The sequence below is a fragment of the Patiria miniata genome, unplaced genomic scaffold (genome assembly GCF_015706575.1).
Source record: "Patiria miniata isolate m_02_andy unplaced genomic scaffold, ASM1570657v1 HiC_scaffold_7, whole genome shotgun sequence".
Classification (NCBI taxonomy): domain Eukaryota; kingdom Metazoa; phylum Echinodermata; class Asteroidea; order Valvatida; family Asterinidae; genus Patiria; species Patiria miniata.
The window spans coordinates 19,053,603-19,071,502 of NW_024037074.1; the positions used below are offsets into that span (position 1 = coordinate 19,053,603).

General features: G+C 40.5%; 1 protein-coding gene across 1 annotated transcript; it reads right to left on the reverse strand.

The window, feature by feature from the left end:
* Positions 1-195: 195 nt before the first annotated feature.
* LOC119746147 (heat shock cognate 71 kDa protein-like) lies at positions 196-15,035 on the reverse strand. The gene is made up of 10 exons (XM_038222953.1): positions 14,882-15,035; positions 11,449-11,658; positions 10,195-10,400; positions 9,146-9,298; positions 6,915-7,192; positions 6,128-6,405; positions 5,186-5,424; positions 4,209-4,371; positions 3,737-3,969; positions 196-2,437 (listed from the first exon to the last, which is right to left on the reverse strand). Exons 2-10 carry the CDS (start codon positions 11,648-11,650, stop codon positions 2,231-2,233), a joined length of 1,959 nt encoding a protein of 652 aa, XP_038078881.1. The 5' UTR covers positions 11,651-11,658; positions 14,882-15,035; the 3' UTR covers positions 196-2,230.
* Between the last annotated feature and the right edge of the window lie 2,865 nt (positions 15,036-17,900).

The window sequence follows — 17,900 nt, forward strand, 5'->3', positions numbered from 1 at the left end:
AGTATTTCTGTAACTTTATTTATTTCACACCAATGACAGAAGCAAAAGTACTATTGTCTGTCTAATCCATAGAGCTATATTAAATTACATACATGTAGCTCTATGGTCTAATCATATAATCAGTTCCTTGCTCTATGGTCTAATTTAGCAAAAAAAATTAACAATAAAGTGGAGAACGGGGGAATTGCCACAGAATTAGAAAAGTAACAATAATTTCAATCAATTTATTAGATCTCAAAGGAAATATCAGAATTCTGCTTCCTGAAATAAAGCTTTAATCCTTCAAATGTACAACTCAATCGCATGTGCAACTCAATCAGATTAATTCAAAAACAAAAACACTTCACAATTTTCTTGTTTTAGTTTCGAAATTTTGTCATGGATAATGTAGTAAAAGTCTCAAAATTGCACTCTTGACAAATCAGCTTCCCCCTAAAATGTCAATTACATGGATTCCATCTCAGTTGTTAAAATGTCTCAATTATGTAAGCTTCGGAATCACTGGTAAACATAGGCTTACAAGCAAATATCGCTAAGTACTACAAGTACATGTATAACCAAAATAATTAACAGCAGCAAATTACTTGCATTAAAGTCAACAATAAGATCTACATCCAATGTTATACATTTGCTTGGAAAAAGGTTTAAAAAAAACCCCCAAACTTCCAATCACAATCTTGTGTTTCATGCATGTAAACATCTCTCTTGCTTACATGAACAGGACAAAATAGCAGAGAAAAGCAAGTTGTCCTGCTCAACTGAAGGCGGAGAAATCTCGGCAAATAATTTTCTCAGCAAAATCATTTCAAAGTTTAGTTTTTTACACACGCAATATCAAATGAAATCATTTACCCTCGATAAGAAACAGAACAGTGTGCACAATTGTGGGTTTTTTTTTAATATTGTACCCATCCAAAAACATCAAAACTGATTTTTAGCTCCATGTGAACACTTTGTTATAATTGTTTTAGTGATAACAATTAAATCTATCACTCCATACTATGTGGGGCTAATGAATCATATAAATTTAATATGTATTATTTATAATTATACATGTACAGCCGACTCTCGTTAGTACAAACTCTGTTAATACAAATTCTGGTTATAACAAACATAAACCCTTGGTCCCGACTGTGCATTTATGTGCACAATGCATGGGACTGATGTTCCTCTTAATACAAAATTCTGATATAACAAACAATTTGGCTAGGTCCGAACGAGTTTGTATTAACGAGACTCGACTGTAATTGTATGTAAACAAATTTCAGTGAGTTTTAGTCATTCTGAACTGACTCAAATAATAAAGCAAGAAAAAACAATTACAGGTAATTTATACACATCTTCTTGAAGTACAAGGTTAAAAAAATAGCTGAATTTGTATCCGTTTTCTCGGCTGAAGCAAGTTATTAGACCCGCCATACAGTTAAGAGTTGTTTTGGGGGTTTGAGATCAGCCTAATCCATCAGAATTTTCACAAAATTTAAATGTTCTCCAATCTGTAAATGCCAAAACACTGGCTACTAGATAGCTCAATTAACCATTAGTACATGTCCTGCACTGCGTTTACTCACTGAAGAATCGATAAGATCATTAGAGTCCTCCGACGGTTTTGGGCGGTACAGTGAGTAACAGGCAGGGCGGTTTCGGGCACTACACTGACTAAAGGGTTAAACCCCATCGTTCATCACTATGAAATCATATTTATTATAGTCTTTTGGTAACATTCAGATAGTTTGCGATATATACGTTCGAACATTCTATAAGCAGACTTCAAAACAACCAAACTCTTTCTAAATAATATGCTGGTTGTGACATCTTATCCGTTTAAGACTGGATGGTCCTTTCAATAACCCAAGGCAAAGAAAATAAGCCGCAAAAGATCGCCTAATTCATGTAAAATAACACATTTTGCATATAATCCAAACCCTTATGAGGCTTTAATATAATGGATTTTGGCAATTTCATTTTTTTTCTTCGTGTTTTCTTCTTAGCACCTCGGCAGTATTCAGTCACAAAGAAAGGATAAGCCTAAACTAAAGAAGAAATCTCTGTAATATATTTATGCAGAGGGCAAGACAATACTAAAGGTTTCATTCAGGCGACCTATCACGTCAGATTCTAAATCGGTGAAACTATTTTCGTCACACTTTTTATTTCTCAAAATGCACTTGTTGAGTTGAGTCTCCAATGGTTGATTTTTGGGATGCCACGTAAACTTTTAGGTAAAATTTTAGTCCACCTCTTCGATGGTCGGTCCACCGCTGCTGGCACCACCATCGGATCCACCCCCAGGCATACCCCCCGGCATACCCCCTGGCATACCCCCGGGCATACCCCCTGGGGCACCCCCTGCAGCTTGGTACAGCTTGGTGACGATGGGGTTGCAGACTCCCTCCAGTTCCTTCTGACGATCCTCAAATTCGTCCTTCTCTGCCGTCTGTTAACAAAAATGTACAGAAAACGGATTTGACCAAGTATCGTTCATCTTGTGGAAGCAATCTGCTGACATCATAACAGATCCTCTCACGACAATCAAGGCCCATATGTTTATATTACTTTTCTCAATCAATTAAGCATTTTCTTTATCGATCTTTTGGTTCATCCAAATTCCTTGGGCAGGTGTACGTTTCACACATGACTTTTTGTGGGGGTTTTTTTTCCGGCCTTTTGGTTTGGTTTAACCCTAAAAGGGCCGGGTTATTTTTACCATCTCTTAGCCTGGGGGGGGGGGGGGGGGGATTTGCCCCCCCCCCCAGATCTCCGCCATCGAGCGACGAAAAATTTTGAAACTCGGTACATGCATAGAGCAACTCATCATGAACATACCCAAGAAATTTCATGACTATAGGTCAAACGATTTTGGAATTATGGCTAATGAAGTATTCATATGTACGTATGGTATTTCTGCTCTATGTACACGACAAATATGGGAAAATTCAGTTTTTCGATAAAAGTGAAGTGAAAAAATTATTACCGAACAACGAAACACAACTATCGGGTAATCAAATAACTGACTAATAATTGCTTGCTCATCAAGATCCTTTTAATTAAGACCTTTCTGCTGATTCCAGAGGCCTATTTGTACTATCTCACTGCCTGACTGATTCGCTAACTGATCGACTGACTGACTTGTTGTGGAGGGGTGAATTGAGCCAGGCGGTGCTATAAAACAGACATACAGATCCTTGTAATTTGATTGGTGGAACTCACATCACGTGACATTCGTTATTACTCCCATTCACGCCGGGGCTCAAAAAGTCCCACTCGCCCATGTGGAATAGGTAATACTAAGGAACAGTTAGGATCGATGCTTGTTCCATGACGCGGTATTTGTGCGCAAATGCATGCTGGTTCAGCGTTGTGCGTAGCGCGTATTGTTCCAAAGAGCCAGCGCTACAGAGTTCGGTTCAAACATTTTCGCGAAGGGGTGGTTCAGAAGAGAGAAATACATTTCGCATCCATTTTGTAGTGAAATAAAAGTTCAAATATATCAAATGACACCAAACGATAATATTCCTTCCAATTTCACTCCGAGCCACTCAATATTTGTATACTATCATAAAGGATTCCCCGGTAATGACACTGAATGGGCTAAATCCAAGCTATAACGTAGACCGCACTCATGACAAGATTTCCAGTGAAAAGCCATTCTGGGTTTAACAGCTTCACTACATTTGCCTTGTTTGTTTTTTGTTTTTTTTGTGGGTTTTTTTTCTCCAGAATCACCCCAGCCTACCTGGTTGCTGTCCAGCCAGTCCAGAACCTCCTTGCACTTATCCAGGATGGTCTGTTTGTCTTCGGGGCTAATCTTGTCCTTTAACTTCTCGTCTTCCACGGTGGACTTCATGTTGTAGGCGTAGCCTTCCAGGCCGTTCTTGGCGGTGATGCGGTCGCGTTGGGCGTCGTCTTCGGCCTTGTACCTCTCGGCCTCGGCCACCATTCTCTCGATCTCTTCCTTGGACAACCGACCTGAGTTGCAATGGGAAGAATGTTCTTCTAATGATGCTTTCGATCTCTACCGTTTACTGCGTGGACTTTATCGTAGCCACATGCTTTGAGAAATAAGTAAATGAGCACCCTCCGTGTATGATGTTACCAAGTTGAGAGTTTTGGCCGATTGGGTATACATCTTCCAATGCACTCAATGCAGAGTTTTCTCGGCTAACTTGAAAAATCGCGATGAAGTTATACGGATTAGGGTACCTTACCTTTATCATTTGTGATGGTGATTTTGTTGGACTTCCCCGTGCTTTTGTCGACGGCGGACACATTCAAGATGCCGTTGGCGTCAATGTCAAAGGTCACGTTAATTTGCGGGACACCTCGGGGGGCAGGTGGGATGCCAGACAGCTCAAACTTGCCGAGAAGATTCTGCACAAGGAAGAGATTGGAACGGAGAGCAACACAATCAAAATGGGAGAAACATTATGGAATAGCCCGGAATGCTTCTGGTTTCAAGAAAACTTCCATAACGAAATGAGCAATGGCTCCAACACCAATTATCCACTCAAAACATCCCGGCAAAATACTTCTTCAAACCATACAACTTAAATTTTACAGCGTGCAGATGTTTGTTTCTTAGACAGTTGCTTAATATCCAACAAAGCTGACAAGTGTTTGTGACAATGTACTCCTTTTGGTGCACTAGCTAGTTAAAGTCACTGGTTAGCACATTTTTATGTTTGTTCAAATTAAAAAGGGAAATGTCATTGCAATGTCCATACTTTTTTCCCCTCATTGTTGCAATTTACACAACTCGCTGGCCGTGGAGGGAGAACATAGCTTCTGTAATCCGTTTCCCTCCCTCTCTGACTGAGAAATTCAGCCACGCCATCACAGCAGTCAAAATCAATCAGGTGACTGTTTCCAACAGTTAGTAATTTTTGTTAATTTGATATAGTCATGCTTTTGAGGTGATTGTCATGCCAGCTATACCTACCATTTACCTTTTTTGTCTGTTGATGGAATTTGACTAGTCACAGTTTTTACATGTTTGTGATCTGACTGTTTTTGTTTGACTAGTCTGTATACAAATGCACGGCAAGGGTAGTGGGAGAAATTTTTTGGCTGTGTGTGAATGATCAAAAATAGGAGGGTTGGCGGTGAGAAAACCTGGGGTATTTAACCAAACTGAAAGAAGACGCAAATCTGGCCAAATGTACAATCTTAGAAAAAAGTTACTTACATTTGAACCGGTCATGGCACGTTCACCTTCGAACACCTGGATGAGCACGCCTGGCTGGTTGTCGGCGTACGTTGTGAAGGTCTCTTCATTCTTTGTCGGGATGGTGGTGTTCCTCTTGATCAGGGCTGTCATGACCCCGCCGGCTGTCTCGATACCCAGGGAGAGTGGAGCCACGTCCAGCAGAAGCAGGTCCTGCACCTCCTCGGATTTGTCGCCGGACAAGATGGCAGCCTGCACAGCTGCGAAGGAAACCGATTGGTACGATTACCCCTCAGCTGTTAAAAAGTACAAAAAAATACTCTCCCACATGCCCCAGAACATTTCAGTGTCTCAAAACCGCTTTATCCCTGTAAATTAGGCCATGATAAGACCAGTTTTCTGCAGCAGCTCGAGATCAGCGCAATCTGGTCTCTACCCTCACAGGAACCCAATTATACTCCTGGGTAGAGAGAAGCAATTGTAGTATAGTGTCTTGCCCAAGAACACAAGAACCATGTTGATTGCACACGAGTCGGACACGTAACCAATGGAAAAGGTTGCTTCAATAACCTACACTCCCTACACATTCTCGTTAGGAACCCTTCTCGAACCTCCAAACCATCCACTGTGCTAAAAATCAATGGCATGTTCAAAGCCATGTATAGTACAATAACCAAGCTCTCCTGCCTCAACCCTGCGAAATCCTGCAAAAGTTTCTAGTGAATGTTGAAGGGTCTCGGAGGGTTAGGTTGTGAATGTGGAATGTGTCTGCAATTGAAAACTATTTTGATGGTTCCTGCAGTGTCCTATAAGGTACTGTGGAGGCAAACTCATACGATCAATGCAATGCGTGCATTGTAGAAATGCGTTACACCTGATGGTGTCCAAAAGTAATTCAGCAAACATTCCCTGTTAAAATATACCATCAAACAAATTCACCGTATCCTCAAACTTCAATCTCACCTGCTCCGTATGCTACGGCCTCGTCAGGGTTGATGCTCTTGTTCAGCTCCTTGCCGTCAAAGTAATCCTGCAACAGCTTCTGGATCTTGGGAATACGGGTGGAGCCGCCGACCAGCACCACCTCGTCAATGTCTTTCTTCTCCTTGGAGGCATCGGCGAGGGCCTTGGAGACGGGGCCCAGGGTTCCTCGGAACAGGTGGCCGTTCAGCTCGTCAAAGCGGGCCCGGCTGATGGAGGTGTAGAAGTCGACGCCCTCGAAGAGCGAGTCAATCTCAACACTTTGGAGAGAGAGGGAGGGGCGGGGAAGGATGGTAAGGTTATTCTTTGCCATGGACAAATAAGGTGGTGGCTGCAACTCCTCAAGCAGGGATCTTCTGCCTTTAGGAAGCTTTTGTGCTCTTTATCTTCTTCATCGTTATCTTCTTCATCTTTATCTTCTTCATCTTTATCTTCTTCATCTTTATCTTCTTCAAACATGCCATAATATTTGAAAAATCATTGCAGTCCTTCTGTTTTGAAAATCACAGGCGTGTGGAAAAAGGCACACCTGGATTTTTCTAGGTGTGTGTTTTTTCTAGGTGTGTGGTTTTCTAGGTGTGTGATCTGTGGTCCAGGGAAATTCAGGCGTGCAATTATTCACACTTCTCGGGAAGCTTTTAGGTGTGCGAAGGTGTGGGGGTGTGATCGCACGCCTCAAATCAGAAGGACTGCATTGTAATCTCTTTTCGGTTCATTTGATTTCTCTTGTTTTTGTTTTGAATAGAAATGTGACTGTTTTATGCATTACTTGGCCTGTGTGCTGGATGACAGGGTTCTCTTGGCCCGTTCGCAGGCTGTCCGCAGTCGCCTCAGGGCCCGTTTGCTGCTGGTCAGGTTCTTCTTGTGCTTACGCTTGAACTCCTCCACAAAGTGGCTGACCAGATTGTTGTCAAAGTCCTCCCCGCCCAAGTGGGTGTCTCCGTTGGTTGACTTGACCTCAAAGATGCCGTCCTCGATGACCAGGACAGACACGTCGAAGGTGCCGCCGCCCAGATCGAAGATCAGGACAGTCCGCTCTTTGCCGACCTATCCATCCAAAAAAAAACTTTGGCTGAGTGACACACACATCGTGGAGTGTACAGAAATGTTGCAGCTGTGTCCGTCACAAGACCAGTCGACAAGTGTGACGGTGACTGCTCTATGTTCCGACACCCCTATGTTCCGACAACCTAGATTGTGTTACTCCCGGTTAGGGTTAGGGTTAGGGTTAGGGTTAGGAATAGGAATATGTGCAGTCGGAACATAGGGGTGTCGGAACATAGAGGTGTAACCAGTGTGACGTGGAATGTCAACACCAGGCACATTTGGGCAGGAAGTCAATTTGGAGTTATTGCAATACTAGTAACATATAGACCTTGATCTTTCAAACGCTGCTTTGTGTTTTGAAATTGGAAATTCCAAAGCGAAGTTATTAAATTTTGAAATCAGACTGTCTGAAATGTCCAAAATGAGAACAAGGCCTAAATTTCGAGTTTGGTGAAAATAAGTTATTCAGAAAAGGTGTCATTATAAAACAGTATTACCTTAGTAACGGTCATCCCAGCAGATGGGAGTTCTAGGGTACTTTTGCATTGTTGTCCTTTTATCCCTTTTCTTTAGAATTTCACTTCTGGGGTACCGTTTTACTAAGGGTGAGTAGTGGGGTAGCATTGTTCCCTAAATGTCCCTTTTTATGAGTACCCCACAAGTAGCTCTGGTAAGTACAGGCATACAGAAGCAAAGAAACTGGCCTATTATTGGTTTGCAAAAGAACAACCTCAAAATTGCTGAAGGTCACCCCCATATCATTTGACAGCTGTTTCTCCATTCGTAGTTCTGCCAAAGTGTGCCTGGTTTTGACATACCACGTCACATCAGTTTACTCTCCACAAAATATTCGCCCTTGCCTGAACCAGACCAGTCATCCAATGGCGGTTTGGAATGGAAGACACTAAGGCTATTCCGTTGATGTTGGCACATTGATTTTGACCAAGACGACTCTACTGACATTCTTGGCCAATTTTCAGCATGTGCCATGAATTATCGTTAAGTACTTTGCCCCAGCCATGCGCAGGCAAACTAGTGCATGCACACGTGTCTCCCCCTAAGAATCTCTGGACTCTTGTTATAAAGCACCACATGTGATGCGATCAAGCTAAATGAGTCGTTTGTCGGGAATTTTTATTTGGAGATACAGGCCAAAATAGGGCCACTTCATCACATCACTTCATCACATCTCTTAGTGTTCCGACTTCCATAATATTTTAACTAAAGATGGTATCAGCATGCGGTTTTCACATCAGTAATGCTGAGATTGTGCTCTTTTCAAATCTGTCATAAAAAAATTTTTGACCAAGGTCGACAAACAACTCATATAGCTTGATCGCATCACATATACTGTCCCTGCACAGACTCCAGAGGGAAAAGATTCCTCATTCCAACCTTGATTCAACCATTGCATTAAAAGCTATTAAATGCTTTGGGTACCCACTCAACGGTAAGAAAGGGAGAGTTGGAGTAGACCACTAGGAGAGGCATTCGAACGCGTTGCTGACGCCGCCTGACGCTCACGCGAAGATGCTGGGCTTTGTGCACATTCAAAATAAAAATTAGTCACGCGTACTTTGTGCGATATTGGCGCGAACCAGTATGTACGTGTTCCACATGACCCCCCGAGGACCAACACACAAAGGGAGAACAGATCCTTTCAGTCCTCGGGCGTTGGGTCTTTTGTTGGAAACAGTCCTCTGTAGTAAGTTTGTGTGCTTAGTCTACGGGAGAGTGTTATATTGCAGGGACAAAGGGAAACACAAAGCATTGTCCTCGAGAGTAAAGTAAAACAAGAGTGTGTCTTTTGTTGGAAACAGTCCTCTGTAGTAAATTTGTGAGCTTAGTCTACGGGAGAGTGCTATATTACAGGGACAAAGGGAAACACAAAGCATTGTCCTCGGGAGTAAAGTAAAACAAGAGTGTGCGTGCACACGGTGTCAGAGCCCTCACCTTCTTATCCAGACCGTAAGCAATGGCAGCTGCCGTGGGCTCGTTGATGATACGCAGGACGTTGAGTCCCGAGATGGCGCCAGCGTCTTTGGTGGCTTGGCGCTGGGAGTCATTGAAGTAGGCTGGTACAGTGATTACGGCGTTCGTGACAGTCTGTCAGGTACAACAAAAAGATGAAAAATCCACAAGTATGTTATGCAGTTTATCGCCGTTATCTAAGGACTTGATCTTCAAAACAATTGTTCACATAAAGAATCCTCATAATTAACCCTAAGTCCCAGGCCCTTTTTTGTTAGGAACCATCCTCAAGCCTCTAAACTCCTCAAACATTTAACTATCCTTTTTCCAACCTTAAAGGGAAAATACAACATTTGCAAACATCAAAAAATAAAACTACCAAATCATTTTGAAATACCTTGCTGGACTGTTAGTGAATGACAGTGTAAAGCATCCTGTAAAATCATGGCACCTGGTATACTGTCATTTTCAAGAAAAGTGGTATTTTTGTATCAATTTCCAACGCTGGTCGGCCGACCAGCGTTGAAAAAAACTGGCTTTTTTTTCAAACACTGGCCCCAATTGACCATCGCACTTGTTTGCAATCGATTACACACCTATGAACGGGTACAAGCCAGCTAGACTGGTTCCCTGACCTTACAATTCCCCAATGTATGTAAACTGCTGTTTCTTCTTATATGGAGTCAGGGAACCAGACTACAGGAAAATGATTGTTTTTCTTGGTTTTTTATAGCATTTTCGAACCCAAAACCTCAAAACAGTCAGTGTAACTATATTTGCTATATATTTCCACCCCCCCCCCCCCCAATTCCATCCATTTCTGAAAATTACAGCAAAAGCAAATGATGTATATTCCCTTTAAACACTAAAGAATTACATCCGGCAGGGCTTGGTTTATTTCTAGTACTTCAAGCTGAACCTCAATTTAAGATATTCTTTATCTCAACCAGTCAGTCAGTCGGTGGCTCAGTCGCTTCAACGACCATAGGCAGGCCTTTCCGGTCCACGAAAGAGAAAACAAATGCACTGACCTTTCCCAGAAAAGCCTCTGCAGTCTGCTTCATCTTGATCAACACCATGGAGCTGATCTCCTCAGCGTAAAAGTTCTTGGTCTCCCCCTTGAACTCCACCTGAATCTTGGGTTTGCTACCGTCGTTGATGACAGTAAAGGACCAGTGGTTCATGTCCGCCTGCACCGATGGTTCATTAAACTTGCGACCGATCAGACGTTTGGCATCTGTCAGAGAGAGAGAGAGGGAAAAAAGGAGGCTCAAGGAGCAGTTCTAGGAGGCAAGACTGTCACACGTAATCCATTTTCCTCAAAGAATGGAGGAAAATGGTCTTGCAATTCAAAAGGGTATGTGTTAACAGATTTTTGTCGGAATCTTATGCTGAATGCTTCCTTTGCTAAATGCTTTTCTACTCAAGCTGCACCCATATTTTAAAGATACACTCAGTTGATTCTATCCCTTTTTTTGCGGACGTAAGAAATTCATGTATTTGCAGATGATTTAAGGGCTTGAGAAACAGGCTATATGGGGTCATTCCGTGTCAATTCAACACGATTTTGGACCCAACCCTCACAGATTAAAACGATATTTGGTGCGATGATTGGCCTATATGAGAAACCCCCAGAACTGAAATTGTTTGTAGTTTGGCTCATTAGTTTTGAGACACAGGTTAACGAACTTTTGACTAATTAGCATGACCTCCGAATTTTAAATACTTGTATAGGTCTCCAAAACCATTGCACAAAGCCAAGTTGTACATCATATTAAAGCTCTTTGAATGACCTCTACTTTATAAAAAAAAAAAAAAAAAGACCTTTGACCTTGAATTACAAAAATAAATATGCTTCAAATTTCGTAATTTTTTTTCAGATGTTCGTTTATGAAGTTAGCAACAATCTTAAAATATTTGTGATGGGCACTCTTAAAGTTTTCAAGTTATGATTCTTTAAAGATAGCATGTCCAGGAAAAAAAATAAAAATTTGCATATATTTACACACGTTCTTGTACATGTACAGCAAGTGCACCTCGACCTGTACATACGTGTCCCTCAGCGGATGTCCATATCCCCCGATGACCCGTATCTCAAAAATTAACCAGGCCAAACTACACAATTTTCAGTTCTGGGTGTTTCTAATATAGGCCAATCATATTCAAATTTTGCTTCGAAATCGGAATGACCCTATGGTATATCATCTGTATTCCCTCTTTGTACGACTGTGCTTTTCAAACTCACTGTTCTTTTGTTTTCCTTTTAAGGGTTGTGTAGCCCTTACCAAAGACTGTGTTGCTGGGGTTCATGGCCACCTGGTTTTTGGCGGCATCTCCGATGAGGCGTTCAGTGTCGGTGAAGGCTACATAGCTGGGCGTGGTTCGGTTGCCTTGATCGTTGGCGATGATCTCCACTTTGCCATGCTGGAAAACGCCCACACAGGAGTAGGTGGTGCCGAGATCAATACCAACGGCTGGAGCAGACATGATGATTTCTGAAAGAAAAAAAAAATGCAAATGATAGACCTAATTCGGAAAGATTCCCAGATCTGGCCATCACTAATTTTTCCCTTCAGTGACCTATCAGCCATCAGAAAGTGATGTCCTAAAAAGTCAATTTAGCAGGCAAAATATGGAAGTATTTACTGAGAAAACACTTAGAAATTTTCAGACCAGTCTCATAGGGTTTGTATGTTGCAACGAAATTAGGAATCTGCCAGAACTATATAATAACGCCCTCAATCGTCCAATTTTAAGTTCTGTTACCGTATTTATAAATTCGGTGGCCCTCAGCTTCAGTGAGCTAGATCGCCGCACCCACATAGACTTGCCCAAGTCTGGGTTTCGCCGATCACTGCAGTAAACGCACCCATAGCGCATACGGTCAGAGTATTAACATGAATATTAATTCTAATGATGACATAATTTTTTAATCCAACACTCACACCAGGATATGTACACAGGATATGCAAATGCTTGGTTGATCGTTTTAAAAAACGTCTGTACATAAAAAATAAACCAATTAAAAACTATAAAATTTAAGACGTTGGGAAATTTGACAAAGTTATAATCAACAAAAACTTGATCATCTTCCCAAGGTATATGACAGATTAAAGAAGACAAACCAAAACAGTGCTAGGCCTACACTTCACTTGTGACATATTTTCAATAAACTGAGTAGGCCCTAGCCTAGCGATGTCAAATGGGTGCCGCCATCTTGGCTTCCTATTGTTACTGTGTACAAATAATCGGTCAAACATCGATCAACATCCGTCAAATAAATAATTAAAATAATCTTTTTTCTGTCGATAACAAAAGAATAATAAATATGCACTCATTTTTTTTTTTATTTTTTTTTTTAATGTATTTATTTATTTATGTACATATTTATTGATGGGTTGTTCGATGTTTTTTTTTTTTATCTCTCCCTTTAAAGCTTGGTGATGTATATTGATTTGATTTCAGCGATTTTGTTACAGTATTCAAATTTCATTAATACAATTAGTAATCACAAGCTTTGCTTTACACTGTACACTTTATTGAACTTATTTATCTAACCTTCTTCAACCCCTTCATATAATTAAAAAAAAATTTTTTTTTATGAATCTTTTTTTTTTTTATTGTAAAACTGTAATTTTTGTTTATTTATTAGTAACTATTTATTTAAAGAATTAAAAATGCAATATTTACTCATTTATTTAATTTATTAATTAATTAGGCTAACTTACCAACTTGTCTAATTATTTATTTATCTATTAATAGAAGTAGTAGTAGTAGTACATGTAGTAGTGGTAGTAGTTGAAGTACAATGTATATATTAATTTGTTTATTCATTTAATTTACCTAGTACAAATGTAATTGATTTTTTTTTTTTTTTTTTTTTTTTTTGCTTTTGATTTGTTTGTCTAATAATTATATAATTTACCAACTTTGTTCTTGACTTACTTTATTTAACTTTTTATTTTGTATAGTTAAAACTTCTTTTTATATTTATTGCTTGTTGTTTTCACGTATGCCATTCAGTTTGGAGAACCCCTAGACAGAAACAACGTTTCTTTTGGGCAATCCTTCGGAAGCTGAATGGTATTTAGGTTTACTAGTTCACTTCAATATTAAAATTGTGTTTGGCATACCTAGCCCTAGCCTAGGCCTACAAAAATTAATTTTAGTGCATATAATTATAAATGAACTGAACTGAAAAAAAAAACTGAAAAAAAAGACTTTTTCAACCAAGCGAAATAAAGTTACAATTTACAACGAAGTGGCTATCGTTACAGCAGCCGTTGTTAAGCGCCCTCTACGATCCTTTTTGATACGCACGCAGGTATATAATTATTTGTTTCCCCACTTTTAGCGAGCAGTGTGACCATGGGCGTCGCCAGGATTTTTTCTAGAGGGGGGCAAAAATTTTTTTTGCCAAAAAATGCTTGTATTTCTCAACACATTCTCGATTTATCAGTTTTAGAGGGGGGGGGGCAGGGACATTTTGCCCCCCCCCCCACTCATTAAATCTACACCACTTTGTCTTCGCGCCTCTTTTTCTTTTCTTTTCTTTTTTTCTATTTTTTCTTCTTCTTTTTTTTTTTTTTGATTGTGGATATTTTGCCGGAGGTAATGACGGCAAACTAACGATTACTAAAGGTTTGCCGGCGGCAATCCATATCAACAGAGGGCGCTGTACTCTTTAAAATAGGGCTGAATTATAAGATGTATTAAATTCCCACCAAAAGTTGTGTAGCATGTTTGGTGTAGTGGTTAAGCAAAGGCTCTGGTAAGCGGGATGACTCGCGTTCGATTCCGACCGCACCACATTTTTAATTTTTTTTTTTTCATCCCCAAATAAATAAGAATATTCTTCTTTTATTATTTTAACATGTCTCAAACATTTTTTGCAGAGCATTACATTTTCTTTTTCAGATTTGTGGCTCTGGAGGATTTTTTTTAAAAGGGAAATAAAGTCCGAAATTATAAAATGGTCTGAATCCCATCTTGTGAATACGAAGTAACAACGATAATTTTGGAATGGAGCCAGACTAAAACTTGTCACCGGAAAATGTTTAAGTACAAAAAAACAGTAACTGCGCATGTTCAGGGCATATCCGGCAAACTAACATTTACTAAAGGTTTGCCGTCTCCGGCAAAATATACACTGCCTTTTTTTTTTGCTTTTCCAGGGGGGGGCAAGTGCCCCCCCTTGCCCCCCCCCCCCCCCCCCCCTCGCGACGCCCATGAGTGTGACACTGACAGCTCAGTCGATTAGAGGGTAGGATTTTACACCGCGATGTTGCGGGTTCGCATCTCAGTTTTGCACTCGAATTTTTTTCCTTTTTTAACCTGAGGCTTTGGAGGATTTTTTTAATTAAAAGGGAAATACAGTCCGAATTTCATAACGTTCAAATTCACTTTTTTCCTTCTAATTCTATATCTTCTTCTCATGTTTCCCATGTTTTTATGAAAGTTGCAGTCTACCATAACGATAGAAAATGGGAAATGCGTTAAAGCTGCCGTAACAATAGCCACTGCGAATTTACAAAGCCATGAATTTTGAAAGCCCATTTTCTGGCCCCATTTTCCGGACAGCCGGGTTGCACAAGACTCAATGACAATGTCATTATTAATGTTTCCACTCAATTTCACGTTTTATTACGGCAATAGTACGAAACTAAGATTTAAGTAACAACATAAGCTTCTCTTTCAAATTGGATTTTTAAAACATACCTTTCAATAGAACCTTTTAAAGAGAAAATGACACTGTGGAAGGATCGAAATTCGAAGTGATGTCTGACCGGTCGCACGTTTTTCACGTCATGCGCTGAGCACGTGAGATCGAGATTTCTCACTCGAGGAAAACCCTACTACATTACGACATACTTCAACCTCGAGCCCTTAAAATCACAACAGTCGATGTCAAACCACACGTAATGAATATAGCTTCCCTGAGGTCGCGACTGTACGAATTTTCTAGAAGCACTCGTCACATGATAAGTTTTATCCAATGGTTGTGTGCAAACGTGAAAAGTTTGAAAAGCGCGGCATATATTGCTCACGTAGCACGTCCGGCCTGCCTGGAGAAAAAAAGTTTACTAAGAAAAAAAGGAAACTCGTCGCCAACTATATAGAGTCACTGCTAAGAAAAAGCAGAAAATGTAGAGGAAAAAAGCAGACTTAAAAAGCAGTGGCGTAAAGCTTTGCCGGGGACTGGAGGGATAGACTAGAATCCAAAAATTGCCCAGCCGTGGAAATGCGAAAAGCTGGGGGGGGGGGGGGGGAGTGCCTTGCTGGACACCACATACGGGGTGCTATTCATGATACAGATGTACATGTACATCTTATGTTCAATTACGCCCCTTAACCTTGCATAAAAAACGGCGCTTTTAAAGCTTTTATAGTTTTTTTCCCTTTACTATATAGACTCCGGGTTTTTTTTCTCACCACGAACAAATTATCCATAGCCCCTACCCCCGGTCGAAAAGGGTGGGGATATTTGTTGATGTACCCTAACGTGGCGCGGCCCCTAACGTGGCGCACTTGGATTTTTCGCCGGTAGCGCCTACCTAGAGCAAAATTTTAAACTGAAATTTCACAGAAAGTGAAATTTCATCAAGTTCTAAACGGTCCTGTTCATAAATCGCGAGTTTATTTACCCGTAACAAAGTTAGAAGGAAAAGCTATTTTGGCGTGATTTTCCGATTATATTTTCAAGTGCAAAGTGAACCCTTTGAAAATGCCCTGAAAAATAAGAAAATAATTTTCTGACAAACATTTGGCTGGGTATGTAAGTTAAGATATTAATTATTTATCAGAATTTATCAAGTTTACAGGAATTCGTAAGTGTTAATTTGGAATTTTCCAAGATTTATCCAAGTGCGCCACGTTAGGGAACACTCCGCCAATTTGTGCCCAATTTCCGGACACCACCGTTTTTAAATTTCGGATTAAATTTTATGAAACTGAAATTGTTCACAGAGGTAAAATAGCAAGCATTGATAAGGTAAAAGTACTAGTATTTCATTGCATGAATTTGAGGTTTGTCAACAAAGAGGTTTGGCAACACTACACGAGGAAAGTCGGGTAAGCGTCGAAGTGCGCCACGTTAGGGAACACGACTATTCCCCCATTCCCCAGGATTTACGCCTCTGGGAAAAAGACAAAGATAACGGTTTGTGTAGCTAAAATCTACTTTCAGCTGTGTAGGCCTATCCAAAATAAAGCTCAACCCGAGTCCATGTGTGTAGTCCGACAGAAATGTTTCTGAACTTGAGAGACTTTGCATGACTTCGTGTGTATTATACACGCAGTCGTGAAAAGTCACTTCAGAAACATTTCGGCAGAGTTATGACTCGAGTCGATGACTCGACTCGAGTCCGACTGGAGTCACAATTTTGGTGACTCGACTCGACTCGAGGAAGGCTATGTAATAAGACTCGAGTACCAAAAATAAAAATTTGCAATGACTTACGCCGGTGCCGGTTTTTGTTCACGTCACGTTTTTGCGTTAGAATGTTCGTGAATATTAGCAATGGTGAATTAGTAGATTTTCCAAACAAATGTGTTGGGATTTTTGTAGATATGAATAGGGTTTCGGACACAAGTTCTGTAGTACGGTTGTTCACAAACTTATGATTTTTTCGGGAATATGGGTGATGGAGGGGTGGGGATGTGATAAATGGCAATTTGTTGGCCCACCCAACAACCATGCCCCTCCCCCAGACAGGCCCCCATCTAGTTTTAAACGCAGGCCCTCTTGCGTGGAGAATGAACATGTTTTCATTTTGCCTATAAACTAGAGGGCGGTATGTATAGAAAACGTAAACACGACGAGTCACATGTGAACCACACTATTGTACATCTCTCGGTAGGGGTCCTACTAAAGCGCGTCAACAAGCGTCAACAAGCGTCAACAAGTTTTAGTAGTCTTTAAGTGCGCGTCAACAAATTTTTTATAGGCTTTTGAACAATAAAAACAGCTTTATATGGTAGAAAAGCAATAATGAACATCTTCTGCATATCAATTAAAGTTAAAATTATTTTAAAACTTGGTTTTTTGAACGCGAAATGTATGACGAATTTGTCGATAAAAGTAGGCCGCCATCTTGTTTGGATGGCGCTGTAGACTTCGCGCATGCGTAGTATGGCTCTTTACACTTCACGCATGCGTAGTACGGCTAGCTACACATAAACAAGATGGCGGCCTACTTTTATCGACAAATTCGTCGTACATTTCGCGTTCAAAAAACCAAGTTTTAAAATAATTTTAACTTTAATTGATATGCAGAAGATATTCATTATTGCTTTTTCTACCATATAAAGCTGTTTTTATTGTTCAAAAGCCTATACAAAATTTGTTGACGCGCACTTAACGACTACTAAAACTTGTTGACGCTTGTTGACGCTTGTTGACGCGCTTTAGTAGGACCGCTCGGTAGCAACAGCCCACCCCATGAGGGTACACTTTACATCTCTCCATCTCAGTGTCGCTGGTTTGTAGGATTATTTCTACAGTGTTGATCTTGGTTCATCTCATCACCCGTCTCAGAGGAAAATATGGCGAAAGAGGTAAACTGTTGCACCTCACCATCTGCAGTAGCCCCATAAACTGTTTAAACATGATAAATCATAATGTGGCCAACTTACTGGACGGAAAAAAATGTTGCAACCTAACATTGTAACAATACCTAACGCCACTTCCGCGATATTGTTCCTTTTTCAGACTTCTATATTTTGTGTAATTTCCAGG